Source organism: Pholis gunnellus (assembly GCF_910591455.1).
Source record: "Pholis gunnellus genome assembly, chromosome: 7".
Lineage (NCBI taxonomy): Eukaryota > Metazoa > Chordata > Actinopteri > Perciformes > Pholidae > Pholis > Pholis gunnellus.
The window spans coordinates 11,728,979-11,747,077 of NC_136533.1; the positions used below are offsets into that span (position 1 = coordinate 11,728,979).

General features: G+C 41.8%; 1 protein-coding gene across 3 annotated transcripts in view; it reads right to left on the reverse strand.

The window, feature by feature from the left end:
• Positions 1 to 1,103: 1,103 nt before the first annotated feature.
• The window catches only part of roraa (RAR-related orphan receptor A, paralog a), a gene marked incomplete at its 5' end in the record, with an annotated part of 173,063 nt that continues 156,067 nt past the window's right edge, over positions 1,104 to 18,099 (reverse strand). For all 3 annotated transcript variants that reach the window (XM_079162933.1, XM_079162932.1, XM_079162934.1), the window contains 9 exons: positions 1,104 to 7,757; positions 8,161 to 8,273; positions 8,495 to 8,605; positions 9,608 to 9,715; positions 10,738 to 10,870; positions 10,976 to 11,097; positions 11,712 to 12,110; positions 14,347 to 14,488; positions 16,038 to 16,123. In XM_079162933.1, the coding sequence (XP_079019059.1) occupies positions 7,593 to 7,757; positions 8,161 to 8,273; positions 8,495 to 8,605; positions 9,608 to 9,715; positions 10,738 to 10,870; positions 10,976 to 11,097; positions 11,712 to 12,110; positions 14,347 to 14,488; positions 16,038 to 16,123 (1,379 nt within the window). In that variant the 3' untranslated portion in view covers positions 1,104 to 7,592. The remainder of the gene's footprint in view (positions 7,758 to 8,160; positions 8,274 to 8,494; positions 8,606 to 9,607; positions 9,716 to 10,737; positions 10,871 to 10,975; positions 11,098 to 11,711; positions 12,111 to 14,346; positions 14,489 to 16,037; positions 16,124 to 18,099) is intronic.

An 18,099-nucleotide genomic window follows, 5' to 3' on the forward strand; every position in this document is an offset into this window, starting at 1 on the left:
GACTATAATTTATTTATCGTGCATTTAAACCTATGAATTAAACACAGGTCCCTGAAACAAGGACCTCCTTCTCTGTACCTTGACTAAGGTGTCCAATGACCGTCCTCCTCCAGCTCGTCTGAAAGAGAGTTGATGACATCCCATTGTGTTCCGAACCAGCACTTAATCAGCGGACACATTGTCTTAATGTCTGTTTATAGTAATTATTTTTACTTAAAGTTATGGAAGGTCCTTTTTGCTGCAGCCATTCTCTTGTCTCTGAGCAGAACAGGCCTGATTTCTTGCATTTTTCACCCTTAATGCTCATATCCACACCTGGCTCAGGCATTTGCCTTGGGGTACATCCACCATTGTGTTGGTGAACAATATAAATAATATAATATAACAAATATATATAAAGCTTTAGAAACAATAGCATCATGGGCATTATCTGTACACATATGGCTCAAAATCTACTATTGGTCTTGCTATTATTTTGCATTTGGTCAATGATATAATTCTGACATCTTTGCAAATATTTTAAGGTATGATTTGTGTCCACTTTAAATTATTTTGCACAAATGTATCATATTGCAGTTCATTTTGCGTTATCAAAATGTCCAAGGTTAGATAGGAAAATTAGATGAGGGAATATTACTTCCATAATTTTGAAATTTGAAATAATTGCTCAGTCTCATTAATCAACACATTTTGACTGATGAATCATGTAACAAGAACATTGTCTGAATTTAAATTTGATATGTCATGACCACAATTGGGTTCTCATATTGGTAAAATTGTTTTGCATCTTAATATGTAATAACCCAGGGGTGTATTTACACTGTTATATGTCTTAAATAAAAAAAATGTTGACTGTTAAGGTTTCTTAGTATTTCTTAGTGTGTGGTTAAAGTATTGGCACACCTTTATTTAGATTTTCATTGCCAGTTGCACAAATTTAGGCAAAATATTGAAACACTAATTCAAACAGTTGGGCCTGATAAAATGATTGTGAATCAAAAATATACAAATTGATTAATTTGGTTGAAAAAAGTGAGCCAAAGAGAGAGCAGACAACAGAGACAGATAAATAGTCAGGAAATAAAAGCCCATTACAAGCGGTAAATTTTATTATGGGATAACAGCACATAAAGCACATCTAAAATCGATGTGTCCAATGCACTTTTAATAAAGGTAATATTAAAGGTACAGTTTCTAAGTACAATATAACAACATTCATATTAGAATGAAAAGTATTTAAAAGACAACATTAAATTTCTTATTTTTCTTTACAGCTGTATTTACAAAATGAATCAAAATACTTATTTTCATATTTAAGAATCAGACAAGAAGGAGCAAAACTACGTTTGTGAATAGACTACCTGCTAAAGAGAGTTCAAAAGAGCTGGATAAAAAGGTACATGATCATCTGTCCCCATTTCAACATCAGTAGCAAACGTGTGACTTAGAAATTTGTGACAACCACACACTAGTTTCGGCTTTCCCATAACTTGCACTGCTTTTGCATGGAAAAAGAATCCACCCCTGCTCCACCCACCCTTCATGTTAAGTTACCCCAACCGACTGAGCGCACATTGAACACAGAACATTAAAGAAATCCAGATGTGTTGTATGCCTCTTTTACAAACACATACAACTACTTGATATACAATGCATTAGTAAATCTCAATGAAATAAAAAAAAGAGTCGATATAAAACAAACAGAAATTGAAGAAATGCGGGTTGCCTGTTAGTTTTTGCCTGATCAAAGAAAGGTGAACTTTTCTGTCTGCAAGCATTTATTTGACCGTTCAAGATCAACATGAAACAAACTTCCCAGTTACGTTTCTCAAAAAACGAGGTAAGGGGTGACATGTACACTCTAAACGGACCATCTACACATTGAAACCCTTTAACATCAAGCGCGTCAACCCATGTGAAAATGATTAACGTCACATAAAGAAAGTATCTGAAAAACATTTGAAGCATGTGAGAGTTGAGAGTTCATCCTCATGTACAAAATACATCGTCACTTCAGTACACGTCTGTAAAACCACAAAAAAAGACAATCAAAACCATGTATGCATCTTGTTACACCGAGAGGCACTCAGTGTGATACGTTGTGTATTATTGCAAGCATATTCTCACTGATATTTGCTACAGAGTGGAGAGAAAAGGTCAACTTTGTCCTCAAATGGCGATTTTTTTTCATGTAAATTTGTAACACTTCATGTGGTGCAAGAGGTTTACGCTACTGGTCTGAAGAAACCAGTTTCAGGATAGTCTAAAATGGGGAATAACAAAAGCATATCGAGGCTCTGTTTAATAAAATCCAAGCACCACTTCCCTGCATCAGGTAGAGAACTATGCAGACACAAAGAGAGGTAAATATTTAGTATCTTAAAACCTGACAAACTATAGCCTCAGTGAGTGGTTTTTACAATCAGACAAAGAAAAAAACACAATACTGCTGTTTCAGTTTGAATATTATCATTTTTCCACAAACCGGAAAAGCAACCTTAAATAGTTTGTTAATTAGCAGACACTAGCTTTGCTATAAGTCAGAAGGAAATAAGTGCCTTATCCCAAGACGAGCACACTGATACAGGTACCGGCCGGGTAATTTTACCACTATCATTTTTACTATCATTATCATTTATTGAGTCCTAATATCAATAATACATTAATATGCAATGAAATGAACGGACTAATAGGGCGGCCAGGCTTAGGAATCAATACTTTGTTCACAAAATTAACTTACCTAGCACCACACGTCAGGGCAACACAAAATAAATGTCAGCACACCCTATCTCTATCAAACTAATCCTAAAGGAGGGAAGCAAACTAGAAACTAGAGAGTTATCGTACAATATGGTGTAATTGATAAACAGATAAATAGTTTCACTGGGTCGGCCTTAGTAGCAGTATTTTCCTCTTATCTATACAGACAGAAATTACAAAGCTACCTTTATACATGTGATCAATAATAACATTAAATATGGTGAATAAACGGCTGAGAATGAGGGAGAGAGAAAGAGTGAGAAAATAAGTTCTTCGTCCTCCACCTGGGAACAGAACTGGTCAAATATACAGATGGAACATAAAAAGATCCACAAAATCAACACAAAGTAAACCAAAAGTTGATAAATAAAAGGTGTATTTACATGCAGATGTTCAAAGACTATTATGCACAAAAGAATCAAAAATAATACACAGACATATATTATTGCTTGACATTCGATTATGGCTAAAAGTTGCTTTTCTTTTTCTTTTTTAAGCTATATTCTTAAACGTATTTTTAATCATAAATCCTTATCAGCTGTGCTTTGGAAAGTAAGTTCTGTTAAAATGTGATGACTCATAATTCGGGGTAACACACCGACACTCCAGCACAACTTTAAGCGTGACATAACACTGATCTTCACAATTTATGGCCGAGAAGACTCATTTTCACAATTTACACTCCAGAATAAATTTCAATTCATCTCAGGTCGGGCCGTAGCCGCGCTGTCCGAAATGATAGGGAAGCATGTTTCCGCTGTGAAGCCGGTCAATGTTGCCTCCCAGCATTCTGCAGGCCTATGAATTGTTGAAGGCATTATGTCATGCTTTTAAAACCTAAACCTATTATGGATGGATCAAGCTTGGCATTTCCAAAACCTTACATTTCTAAAAAAGACCAAAAAGAAATCCTCGTCCACATAACCCTGTTCCTTTGTAATTATTAAAGCCTTGTCTGGGGTTTATTTTATTCACACACTGTGAGAACAAACACATACACACACACACGCATACATACACACTATTGCTTTATACACACAGACAACAGAGCAGAGACAGAAGGACCAGCACATTTTACTGTATACTATACACTGATTGAGTAGCACACTTAGCATCAATCCCTTACTTAAACTGGGATATATCAAGTGAGAATATACAGGACATCACTTTACAGGCCTGTGTGAAGGCGCAGTTTATAGTTAGACACATAAGTATTCATGTGTTTGATGACCATTTTCTGCTATCCTGCCAATATCGCAACCATACAGAAGAAGATGAAAACAGAGTGACGGGGTTTTTTTTGTTCTGGACTGAGAGTTAACGTCACCAGTTTGAGTCAGCTGAACGAATAAAGTCAATTCAAAAGGATGATGACTGCACTGTAGAGACCCGTAATTGTAACACAAGGCATATTGCTTGTTTTGTATCGTAGAAGACATTACATGCCACTTCGAAAAAAATGAAAAACAAAAATTTTCATTTTATGAGAGAAGAACCGTTTTGGTGGTAGACCTCAGCTGATCATATTTGAGAAAAAATAATGAATCGTTTTATGCGATCATCAAGCGATATTACAACAGCTTAAGAAAATTGAATCATTTCTTTTTAGAAACAAACTTCTTTTTTTTTGCAAATAAATAACAGGAGATCAGCCCAACCTCCATCTCTTAATACTTTTCTGAACAGTAAGTGCTCTATGCTCTGCATGTTCAATGTGCTACGCCCCCTCCTCTTATCAATCGGGTGCTTTGAAGAGATTTCTAAAGACCTCATAAATTCGCATGAGAGCTAATCAAATGCTCGGCAACTGTCCAGAGGAAAGCGAGCTGCTTCTTCGGTCTACCTGTTACCTCCCTGAGCGTTCACACCTCATCCTCTTTCGCTGCTCTTGCTGGGCCACTGGGCCTCTCAACCTGGATTGTCTAGCAGTGTTCCAGACTGGGTTTCTTTTGCTGGGAGACTGAGGTTTACTAGTCGTAGAGGGCTTGTGCATATCCAAATAGCATTGGATCATAACAGAGATTATTACTTAGGTACAGCATATCTACTACAACCCAAACACAACAGATTTAGTATTGCATAAGAATATTTGGTTTTTCTAACAAAGAGGGTTATCATTTTTAAAGACCCTGATGACACCGTTTGAAACCAAAACAGATTTTTTTTTTTTTTGTGTGTGACAGGAATATGCTGTGTACTGATAAAATTGCGGTTTCTAAAAGTGATGGCGTTTGTTGTTTATACAAATGAGATTTTTCTTGAACTTGACCAAAGGGGCGCAGTGGTCTTTGAGTGGCTGGGGGCCCCTTAAAGACATCAATACTTTAAAATTCTGATGACTATTCAAATGTGAAATCTCAACCACTTCTCATGGAACATCCCTGACAAAAAACAAACACAAACTAAACCTAACGAGTACAAACAAATGTCCTCTCAAACAGAAAGCGCAAAAGAAACTCTTCCCTGAGGGGTGACAGCACAAGGTGTTAACGCCTTGTACAAATTGCACGGCTGAGGAATGATAGTGTGCAAACAGAAAACAAAAGACAAACAACTGGATTCTATGTTACGGTTGGTGACAGATGTATCAACATGCTTTGTTGGGTTTCTAAAGGGATATCATTTTTTTTCTTTTTTTTTGATCTTTTTTTGAAAGATTTTTCTAGAAGCCGCTACTGAGATTGCTGGAATGTCTTAGGAATCCATTCTACGTTATAGACGAGTAGACTGGAAAGCGGAAGCAACGACTACTGTTTGGCACATCCAGGGTTTTTTCTACCACTTTACTACCACACTGACAAGAAAGACACACTCAACAAAACAGAAGCACAACAACAAAGCATTCTGAAAATAGCACTTGTCCTACCATTTTTATGTTTCTCCCCTAATCATACAAACAACAGCTAGTCTAATTATTGCAGGAATATAGTTAAGTGCTACCTGACATCTTTTTCTCTCCCTCGTTCTCTTTCATGAGTTTTTTTTAACCAAAACATGTTACAAAAATAGAAGCTTTACTACCAGACAAGGCTTTGAATATTCACTTTCCCTTCACTGTTCCTTCTGTGTCCTGTTGTGGCGTTGCTGAGGCTGAGGTTGTGGTGAGAAGGCAGATAAAGTCACTCAAAAACAACAAAAAAACAATCTGAACAGTTTGACAGCGGCTCATGAATGTGCTTTTAGGTTAGACTGTAAATCTTTGTCATTAGGCTGTCAACCTGCTTGCTGTATCTTCACCTTCCACTAGATGGAACAATTGGATTACGGTCTATGTGTGGATTTTATAACCTGATTTCTGTTTTCTTGTGGCCTTCTTTACATATTACGTGAGGTTTTTCAAAGTAAAATTAGTACCAAATATTTTTGTAGTATATCAACGCCAGTGTGTTGCAAATGTTTCACCAAACAACACCTCTTTATTCTTTCTTTTTCTTTTTTTTGCCGCTCAATCCACGTCTGTTCATAACAAAGATCAAGAAAGCCAAGAGACTTTAATGTCCCAAAAAAAGTTTGTAGGTATGTGTGCATTCTCTCTAAAAGGAGTATCGGAGCTACATTTTGACAGGCCGTTGATGAGGTAACAGAGCTCCTCTAACCTGCCTTCTTTGTTCACCAACCAGCAGCCTCGCCAGCAATCCTAACAGACAGCCCTTACACTTCCAGACCAGTATCATCTGCAGCTCCCAGGACTAGCCTCTGTGACCATGGTTCAACTTGTATTTCTTGTGCACATGCAACACATCACTAGGTAAATATACAAGTCTTAAATTAAAGAAAGGTGTAAATAAAAGTGCCTTATCAATTCAACAATTAAGAATGGTCTAACTACTAATATCATACATGTTATTTAAAATAGATTCTATAAACATTTATTTTTTTCTGTATAGTAAGTACTTATGACCATATACCCTGTAGTACATTATAAAACAGGTGGAATGGACCCTTTTCATTGTGTTGGTGCCCTGTGCTTCTCCAGGGCACCTGTCCAGAGAAGGATTAATAGCAGATGGCCTTACATGATTTCACTATGCAACAATGGTGGATGGAGTCTTTGACAGCTAAAATCATTGCGTTTTCATTAGAATTACCAGAATTCTATATGTTTCTTTTTTTTTTTTTTAAACGATTGTCCATAGAGAGGTGTCGATTGCATCACCATGCCGACAGACCGTCCCTCAAAGTCGCTGTGAGTTTTCATTCCAAGAACGGCATCCAAAAGATACGACTGAACACAAGAGTAAAAGGGCTGAACTTGACCAAAATGTGCGCATTTGTCAGCTGTTTATTTCAGTTTAGGGAGATAGGGATAAGACTATTCAAAGCTTTGAATGTGAAAATACTAAAACTGTTTGGGAAATGTAATCTGAAAAACAACACCGATGCGGATTTATCTTCAAATTGAAGAGGTCTTGAGCTATTTTTAAAATCCAAAAGTGACTCAGTAATTGTTTATGTGATTACAAGTCAGATGTACAGGTAAATCATAACAAGGGCGATGCCAAAAATACTGGAGGAAATGAATGAATGAAATGAAGTGAATCATGAAAGAAATGCGCAAAAGAGGGTCAAGTTCAACCAGACAGAAATCATTTGTCCCTATCTCCTCTTCATGTCCCATGGGGTGTCGGGTCCCACAAGTCTTCCAAAGAGAACTAAATTCAATAAAGTAAACCTTAAGAATCAACTCACTAAGCCCTCCCCTTCAAAGTAAAAGAAGAAGTTGAACAGCGTGCCATCTGTCCGCTCTGGTTTTGTGCAGGGCACCAATAAAGTGTCTCAGATTCCTCCTCCACATTCCCCTACGGTGGGCACACTGGCACCTGGCAGGGCTGCTACCCGTCAACGGGCATGGACTGCTCAAAGTCTGATCCGAACAGCTCCTTGTATAAGGGGGGGAAGTGGGCACGCACAATGTCTGGATATATTGCTTTGAAAGCTGTAAGCTTCTCTGTATGCCTACTGCACAGCGCTCGCAGTGTCGACACTTTGCATATCAACTGTGGAGAGAGAGGAGACAGGCTGTTTAGATTCACAGGGAGGCAAGGACATGGAGCAATGGTAGTGAAAAACATCCCTCCCTACAGTGTATTCCCTCTCACACAGGGGCAAACAGACTTGTAAATATTGAGACAAGCGCTCAGGCAAGAGGAAAACCTGACACTTCATATTATGGAGCTGGTACAATTGATAAATTGCCACTTCTCTACTGATAAAAAGGCATTTAGTGAGACATTATGAATGCTTCCCCTGAAATATGTGTAAGCTTAATCAAATGCACTAAAAATGGTTGATGGCCTGTGGATAAAGATCCTAAACAGTGGTTGATTGCGCCGCTACAAGGGTAGAGCATGCTTAGCAGACAGCAACTTTCAGGGATAACGGATGGAGTGTGTACTGTACCTTTGTAAGTATACCATCCTCTCTGTGGTTCTTCTGCAGGACGTGCTGGAGGGCCAGTTGAATCTTCTGCTGGAGTTTCTCCACCTTCACCTTCTCCTGGAGCCAAGACCGGTCTGAAAGGTAAATTATCCCGACTGTTTGTTACTGTAAAAACACACACTTGAAAGCCCCTTAACAGTCTACTTGGCTCACGTGAAAAGGAAATGATGCAGTGCCACTAATACCAGATACTAATTGATAGAGAAAAACAGGAGGGCAACAGCGTTCTTTGTCGTGGTGAATGTGCGTCTACCTTTTTTTTTTTTTTTTTCTTTGCACTGTGAGTGACACCTACCAGCAGACATCAACACAAAGGCGGAGAACAGGGCGATCTCATCCTCAGACAGGTGCATAGAACACAAGTTTTTCCCAAACTCGAAGACGGAGCTGATCAAGTCGTCACAGCCTGCCACAGCAAAGGACACAGAGAGAGGGCTTAGGATGAGGAAGACCAAAGAACAACATTCACTCTTGATCTTTATTGGGAGAGAGGCACACAGGGAGGGGAGAGGAAGGGGAAGGAATGAAAAAGAGCGGCATGCTGACAGCACATGGGAGCGTCTTAAGCAGAACAGGCAATGCCTTTACTGAGTTTTGCCTCCCAGACGAGTCACTTTTGGCAGTTGGGGTGGTGTTATGCAAGCCAAAATGAGGTCACTATTGAGGCTTTTAGTTAAATCAATTATCGGGGATACAGAGAGACAGGCTGATGCCACTGCGGCTCGGGAAGCCCATCACTCTGCCTACCCTGCCGCGGACCCCTCTGTGCAGAACACACAGGACACTGGGACTCTCCAAGCTGGGACAGATACACATGCTCACTCGCATACACACACACACAAACAGGGAGATACACGGAATGGCAAACTTACACCAAGAACCAGAATTCAGCATTTTTACTGCCGCCATGGGACATATTTACATTTTTTTTTTACCGTCAAAAGGCAGTTGGAAATCCGAGAAAATCCACGGTGGAGAGTCTTACTATTGTCACGGCAGTCAAACACGAATGCTATTTGCTTTCGCCTGAGATGTTTTATATCAGACTATCATTGATGGTTTTGATAGCGCTCCCCCTAAAGACCCTCCGTCTGGCTTTATTTATTCCACAGTTACAGGAGCCATATGCAGCAGAGCCTCACTAACATCTCTGTTCTACCACAAATAACCATTGCAGAGACAGCAATGCCAGGTGAGGCAGGGATGAGTGCTTAGTGTTTGCTTCCAGGCCTTCAGCATTGTGTAAAACAGAGCAGCAGACTCTAATTTTGGCTATTACACCAAGGGAAGGAGTAAGACACTGTAGGAAACACACACAAACACAGCAGCATACAAATACACACATGTAAACTCACACAAACGTGCACATGCACGCACACACACACAGACACACACACACTCCACTTACCTAATGACTTGAACACATCAGGTCCGGCATACTTTCCATCAAAATAGACTGTGTTGTTTTGCGAGTCAAAGGCACGGCACATTCTGACAAACACAACTTCCAAAGAGCCTGTGGAGACAGACAGGAACAAGATGCTGAATCTGAGAGTTGTTTCTTTTTTTCCCCAACAGTTACACATCAGTGAGGGATGCAAAACACATGATTGTGCTTCGTGCTGTTCTTCTACAATGTGAGTAACACAACCACTTTGACATAAAGAAGCCTGCCATCAGAGGGAGAGAAAAAAAAAAAAACACCTCTGCAGATGATAATATCATAGACAGAAGGCTATTCTTCCAAAATGACATGCCAGATAAAAATTGAGCTTCATTCAGTTGTGACAGTGTTTATTCATTCAACCTTTATTTAGCAAGATAGGTTGGGAATTTATTCTATCCTGCAATTGTGTACCACTCTGTGGGAGTTGATAAGAGGATCAAGAAAATGTAACAGAAGCCATTACTGCCTCTAAGGGAGATGCTACTGTTTTAAATGTCATGTCTGACAAGGGATCTCAGTCTTTATTTAATTATTCATATTGGCTGTGCTAATGTAAATAATACTCAAGGAAAGACCCAGGAGAGGTGTTTGTTTGCTGCGTGTGCGGTGTGTGTGCATGTGCGTTTCAGCATTTGTATTCATGCGTAAATATAGTTGACAGTGTGCACAGAGCCATAGCTGCATTTCATATTTTGCAAGTATGTCTTCATGAGAGCAGTTTGAATAAGCAGACATCATCGGTGTCTGAGGAAAGAGAGGGGAATGGCAGCCGTCATGATAGGTATTATCTGAGCTCAGGAACACATTGCTTATCTAATGCTGTGTCCGTCCCCGCTACGTCTGTAATGAACAGAAGAAAATAAAGAGCGACAGAGGCGGAGACAGGAAACAGGCAGGGCGGGGTCTCCTCTCTGTGACACTGTCTGTGCGTGTGAAGAAGAGGACTTTGTGCAGTCAGGTCAGCTACGCTCTTGTGACAATGCCAGGGGGGTGGGGGTGTGGGTGTGTGTGTGTGTGTGTGTGTGTGTCTGTGGGGGTGGTGGTGGTGGGTGAGTTTGACGGCAGCAGGCCATGTTGACAGGCTGTCATACCTGCTTTCAGCAGCACTATCTGATCGTTCTGACACAGCTCCATGAAACCGTCGATGCGCTTGGCGAACTCCACCACATACTGAATGGACTCTGTTATTTTGATAGCACACAGCTGCCACATGACTTCCCGGGGCTAAGAAGAGATAGGACAGAGAATGGGTTATCTGCTTTAAAACAATGGGTTTGATAGCTGTTACTGCTGTGGAGGCCAGCACAGGCCCGGTTGTGGTCGTGGTACCTTGCTCTGGTAACTCTCGACCTCCTCCTGCAGGAAGGCCTGCCAGGTCATCTGCTGCAGCTCCTCCCTCAGGTACTGACATGTCTCCATGTGTGACTTGGAGATGTTCTGGGCCAGGTGCTCTGCAATACAAGAAGATCACAGCTGAGATCTGAATGTTACTCACAAGGACATGTGAAAGTGAAGACCTCACTGATGAAAGATGCCACAGGAAAAGAAGATTTTACTGAGCTTTCAAAAAGGAAGAGAGGCAGATACGCCTGGGCTTTTTTTGACTGGGAAAAGGCTTGTTGACATTTCCTTTTACTGCCTGCAGGAAGCTCATAACTTAAGGTTGAGGCACAGCCAATCTAGTTATGACACAAATGCATGGCGAGGAGGATGGGCGCCACGTTACTCACTGAAACAAAGGTCACATTTTCTCTGAGAGAAATATTGAGTATAAGAATTTAAATGGTTTTGAAAACACATCTGTTAAAAGGAGTTCCTGGGCACAGGGGAGCCTAAAAAAATGATTTCCCCAGACGCCTGCCCTGCTGGATCCTGATTGGCCCTAATTAATGGAAACTAATTACAAAAAAGAGCCTCTTTTAATGAGTGTTGGAGATGAGTCTCCAACCTCCTGCTATTTTAAGCAACCTTTGTGTCGTTTGCCCCACGGTTGAGTTGTTCTCCCCCCCCCCTCCATTTTGCTGTCTCTCCTCTCGTCTCCCCCTGCCTCTCTCCTGCTACTTACCTAGTTCAGCCATGGACACGGTGGGGGAGGTTTCTCCGTTGGTGAAGGAGCAGTAAGGGAAGAAGCCAGAGCCAGGGGCAAAGTCGCAGATGGGCTCCGGCTTGATGCCGTTGATGTCCAGGCCTGACTGGTCAGGAGATGGCTGGATGTCCAGGTAGAAGCTGCTGACCGCCGAGTCTGGTTTGCTGCCGTCAGGGGTGTGACCATCCATGTAGCCGCTGAGGTCGTCATGGAGCTCGGTGAGGCCATTGGCTGAGAGGCCATAGCTAGGTGTGAGCGGCTCCGCCTCTCCGGGCTGTTGTTGGTGGTCACGCTGCTGCTGCTGCTGCAGCCGGTGCTTCTGGACCTCAGCGTACAGGCTGTCTCGCTGCTTCTTCGACATGCGGCCAAACTTCACCGCTGTGATTATAGCAGGACAAAACGTGTGTTACACTCTAGTGAAACTTTGCAAACAATCAACCAGAAATATGTGATAATAACTTGTACTCAAAACATTATGAAAGCCCTAGTTAATTAGAAAATGTCTAACTTTCATGTGTTATCTACTTTACTTTTTATTGTTGAGTCTTATAATAAGTAAAACAGTCTCACCAGTGGGGTGAATTCCCAACACAAACAAACTTAATTCAATAACTTTCTAGATACTAACAAGATACTGACACTCATGTTTAGAAAATGCCTGAAACAGTGGAATTACTATAAGAACTAATCGTATTATTTCACACTATTGACTAAATTCTGACTTCTATAAGAAAAACATAATTCTTGCCGTCAGAAGAAATTACTTGTTGACAAGAGAAAAGGATTGAATTAGCGATTTTTGGGGCACATTAGTTCCTTACTTAGTATAAATTGTGTACCACATTCAGAGTCAATTTATGCCCTCCCATGACAAAGTAAAACAACACTCATGTATGTTACTATTAGACCAAAAGACGCCTGCTATTAGCATCAATCTCCACAATACGAATGTACAGTACAGTAAAAGCGATATACTCTTTCAATAGAAAACAGATGACAAAAAAAGCAAATCTACATTTTTCAGGAGGGATCACTGATGACAGAGATTACAAAAAAAATTAACAGCTTCATAAGTGCAGAGGCAGAAGTGGGAAGTGACGAAGTGACTAACAGCTTACCAGCCACTCAAACGTGAGACGGGCTAAGTTGCTGCCTCCTGTTTCAAGGTTTCCAGACTAAACACTGGTGCTGAGAATGTGACTCCTTGGCCAGAGTTCTGGGGGCCTGGCAGTATGTCAGCCGGTCACAGTGTGTGTCTATGTGTGTGTGTGTGTGTGCATGTCTACGCACAGCGGAAAGCGAGTGGAGCGGCGAGGAGGAGAGTGCGGGCAGATGGGCTCTGGTGTGTTGAGTGAAAGCAAGAGTCACCTTCGTCTGTCCTGAGTGTGTGTGTGTGTGTGTGTGTGTGTGTATATGTGCATGTGTCTGGCTATGCATAAGTGCTAATGTACTTCTGTGTTCATTCATATTCATGAATATGTATGCGTGTGTAACTGAACTGTACAAAGCAGTGTGCATAAAGACATGCCAGCCTCAGCCATGTCTGTTCAGCTTTTCTCTTGTCTGTGTGAATTCCTGTGTGTGCTTAAAAAAAAAGAAAAAAACATCATAGATCTGCTTTGTTCTGATATAATCTCCTCAGCTCAGCCCAGTCTGGACCGGCCCAGTCTGGCCCAGTCTGGACCAGCCTGGCACAGCAGGAGCCCTCCAGCACACATCCCCACCTGTGTGCTCCCATTACAGCATCTCAGCTGCAGCAGCACTAATGACAACCTCTAACAACCTCCTATTTCATCAAACCTAGTTTCTATCACAGCAACAAATTAGTCCCACAGACAAAGCACTCACCTGCTACTGGCAGACAATGAACACAGGCTGACGTCATAGCATGTGTTCATGTCACCATTTTCTTGGGATGTGTCTATTGTGTCTCTTTGAGAATAATGGCGTTCATTATCTGTGTGTGAGTGTTTTCTTTGTCTCACAAAATATCTGTATTTGGTAAGATATAAATATAGGGCCAACTAACAATAATGATATAAACCCACAGATGTTAATGGCTATGTAAAGCAGCTATGAGTTGCAAAAGAGCTATGGTGTTGTTTTTTTTTACTCTTTCAGGAAATACACCTCAGACTTTACAGATTTTCACTGACAAATACCCAGATATCTACGCTGGAGCAGGGACATTTCAAAAAGTTGCATTTCCTGCCGCAAGAAGATAGTGACTAGAAGTTTACAGAAAACAACGTCCTTTTTTTCTAATTTATTTTCTCATCCAGTCCTCACTCATTTTTTTTTTAAATTGAAAATAAACAGATACATTCCTGGCTTGTTTTTTTTTGTAATAAATAATGAGCCCCAAATAAACACTACCAATAACTTCATAAAATGACATTAATATTTTGATCCCCTTAGGAAATTCTTTCCTCTCTTGCCCGCCTTCACAGGGAGGTCAGAGTCCACAACAGCAGCCCTGAAGCACTGCCTCAAACACACTTCAGCAGAGCAGATTCTTGCCCACACAGGCGCTTGAACCCGGGCCCTTCACCTCCCCTGATTCACCATGCCCCCCCCCTGCTGTGTCTGCCCACCTCTTCCATCAAGCACTTACCATCCCGTGACATGCCCACTGCCAGGCACTTCTGCAGCCGGCAGTGCTGGCAGCGGTTGCGGCTGGTGCGGTCGATCAGGCAGTTCTTCTGACGGGGGCAGGAGTAGGCTGCATTGCTCTGCTGACTCCTCCTGAAGAAGCCCTGAACAGAAAAAAGGGGTATGGAAGCACTTTGGGTTACTAGATGAACCACCGTGGGAGGAAAAATGTTCTGGGACTGAAGGATCAATTCATGTTTTCATAGTGTTTTAGTGCTTATAAAATTCATTACCGATTGATAGTGATATACTGTATTGCTGGTGGTGATACTTTTATTTTACTGCTGCCAAACTGATTAGATAATACCACTCCTGTTGGCTGTTAAATCTGGCATTCAAAGAGTGTTTTTTTTTCACCTGTGTGTTCAGCATGAGGGTGGTGTGTTTGGATAGGAATGATAACAGTGGATGGTGTTCTTCTTCAGTGGGGCTATTAGGGTTGATTAACGCAGCACTGGCATGTGCAGTGCTAAAGGATTGCGAAAGGATTGCGAATGCACACCGACTGGATTCCTCATCCTTTGACTTAATGAATTGATTCCAGCACATCATTAACATGCCCCACTCTACTGCTCCATACACATATGTCTTAATTAGCTGCTCATTGGCTGTTTAATTACAAGAAAACAGCTGACAGCTGCCAAGTTGCTTTATAATGGAAGCCATTATGGAAACAGGCTATAACTGCCAGTGACAAGCAGCACTCTTTAATAATGCTGTGATTTATGGTCCAAACTTTTATACTCGCACATATCATTAAAGGGCTCTCTGCCTTGGACTAATTAGCAATCATTAAAGATAGATTTCAGCAGTTTATTCTTTAGTGTTTTGTTCCTTCCAGCTCCTGTGTGAGGGAGAGTAGCATTGGGAAGAACAGGAACCTCTCTCTCTCCCTCCTCTCTCTCTCTCTCTCTCTCTCTCTCTCTCCACACACACACACACACACACACACACACACACACGCACACACAGGAGCAAACAGCAAAGGTGCAGGCTGGCTGAGGAATGCTAATGATGTGCCTGGTGACAAGCACTGGGACAAGAATACACTCTAAGCACAAAATTCCCCTCACTGTGAATGGCTGGTGCATTTGAAACAGTACAAAAGGCGGCTTCAATGGAAGCAACACTGTAGCAAACAGCCAACAATCTGCTATAATTCAAAGCACTCTCCTTTTGATCATTTTATTTCAAGAAGAGCATGCTGCAGCAGAAGCAAAAAAAAGAAGAAGTGAAAAGACATGTCCCTGGGAGGGAAAGGCAGAGCAAGGCAGAGGGATGACTTTGTCCTACTAATTGTGCTTTTCTGTGATGTCCTCTGTGGTGCTTGACCACTTTAATGATCATGTTCTTTGTGTTTACACTTCGCAGTCCCTCTCCAAATCATTGTAAAACTTCAGCAACATTTATAAACGTTTTTCCCAGCAAACAACTTTCCATACCTTCTCAAATTTCCCTGTCTTCCCCTTCTCAGATCTCTCTCTCCTTCTCACTCACACACACACACACACACACACACACACACACACACACACACACACACACACACACACACACACACACACACACACACACACACACACACACACACACACACACACACACAAACACTACTTCCCATGACACAAACAGCTCCAGTCTCTTGATGCTTACCTTACAGCCTTCACATGTTATCACGCCGTAATGGATGCCTGATGATTTGTCTCCACAGATCTTGCAGGGAATTATTTCGATTTGAGCTGCAGAGAAGAAAAGAAAATGAAAGAAATAATAAATAAATAAAAAATCAACATTTTGCTGTCACAAGTCACTGTACAACACCCTCGCCATGGATCCATGTTGGTACATGAAAGAGCACTGTGCTTCTAAAAATGTCTCATCCGGTGGCTTTTGAATCCTCACTTCCACAGAGCATTAGCTGAATATTTACAGAGTTGGATATGTGTGTGTGTGTAGGTGTGTGTGTGTGTGTGTGTGTGTGTGAGAAAGCGAGGAGGACATTTTAAGTCCTCACAAGCAGCCAATGTAAACAAAGTGTCAAACACAACTTGTACAAGGAAAAACCCATCTACCCACGAACCCAAATACAGAACAGTCATATTAATACTAGCCTGGAGCAGTGACAAAGGCTCATTTAGAAACATGAGGAGACTTCATGAAGCCTCTTAAACTTCAAAATCATAAGAACCTCAGGACTAAATCCACTGCGGCCACAAAGACTCATAACATGGCCTGTGGTGGACGGAGCGGTGGCAGTGAGTGTGTACGTCTGTATACGCTACGAGAAAAAGTGTTCAGTGGCCGCGGTGTTGTGCTGTTGACAGGCCTGTGATTCACCCGCCATAGAGGACAAAGGCACACAGAGGACAGGCCTCATCCATCGTTGGCCTTCTCTTCAGGAGCAGACCACAGGGCAACACCACAGAACACACAGACATCAGAGACACAGAACTCCCTGCTCGTCCCACTGCTCTCAGCTTTATCATTGCAGCCACTGATGCTACATCCCTCTCCACCTCCACCTCCCCCTCTCTCTCTCTCCCTCTAGAGATCTCTATCTCACAGCCCTCCTCCACATCTCCAACATCTCAGTCCCACTATCCCAACAGTGCAGTACAGCGCCAGACGAACACCGCTATCTGGTCTAAATCGAGGAAAGATCACCGCAGGATATTTTCTCACAATGTAATGGTTTTCTCCAACCACCCATGTGGCCAACCAATCAGAGCATGTGGAGCTATTGCAACATCAGTCTATACCAATTAGGGGAGGAATACTATGGTTTTTGCCTTAATAAGATGCAAAAGAAATTATAATAATTTAAAAAGTGGTGGTAAATTTTCGATGTCAAAGTGTTACATCAGCCTCTCCCCTCCAGCCAGGCCTAACTGTCTCTTCACAAGACTGGAAGCTTCAAATATCCCTCGTACACCTTAACAACCAACCTCTTTAAACTAGTTTGATCACATCAAAAGTACTTCTGCTGAAGTTCAATCCAAAGATCCCTGCCCATTTTAATCATCTGCCTAGGAGCTTGTAATGTGTCATGTGGATAATGTCCTTGTCCCTGAGGCATGCCCGGGAGAGGCCCTTAACACAGAGCCTCTAATCCACTAACCCCGGAGCCACACTCTATTCATTCAGGAATCTGTGTCTGTTCTCCTCGCGCTGCTGGAGTCAACAAGACCGGCCATGTTTACATGGAATTAGCCTACATTTTAGTAAAATGAACAAAAGGGAGTGGTGGAACATGCACAATTAATTCTCCTCCAGACAACACCTCCTGCGATTCGTGATTCTCACATACAATAGAGGGCACTGCACCTCGTCGGCCCGGATTAGAGTGAAATCCAAGCAGGAGGCGGGCTTCGACAACCTAACCGAGAGGGTTAATTTATAATTAATCTTTTCCTTACTGTGCACAGTTGCTTGTTATTTCGGTTAGGTCTATGTCTGTATGAGTGCACTCTATTGTTTGTTTTTGTGTTCTCCCTGCATGAGCATTAGCAGTGCAGTGTGTTTCGACTCCTTTAGCGTTTTCAGCCTCATTACTTACATAATTTGTTCTGACATGCACTAACAACAACTGAAGCGTGCCGTAATTATGACTAGTTGTGGTTGTATTGAGCTAAAGGTTGTAGTGACAGGCCCCAGCCATTGGGTGGCAGTGCAGGGCCGTGGCTATGGTTGTCTTGCCAAGTTAAGCCAAGCTTCT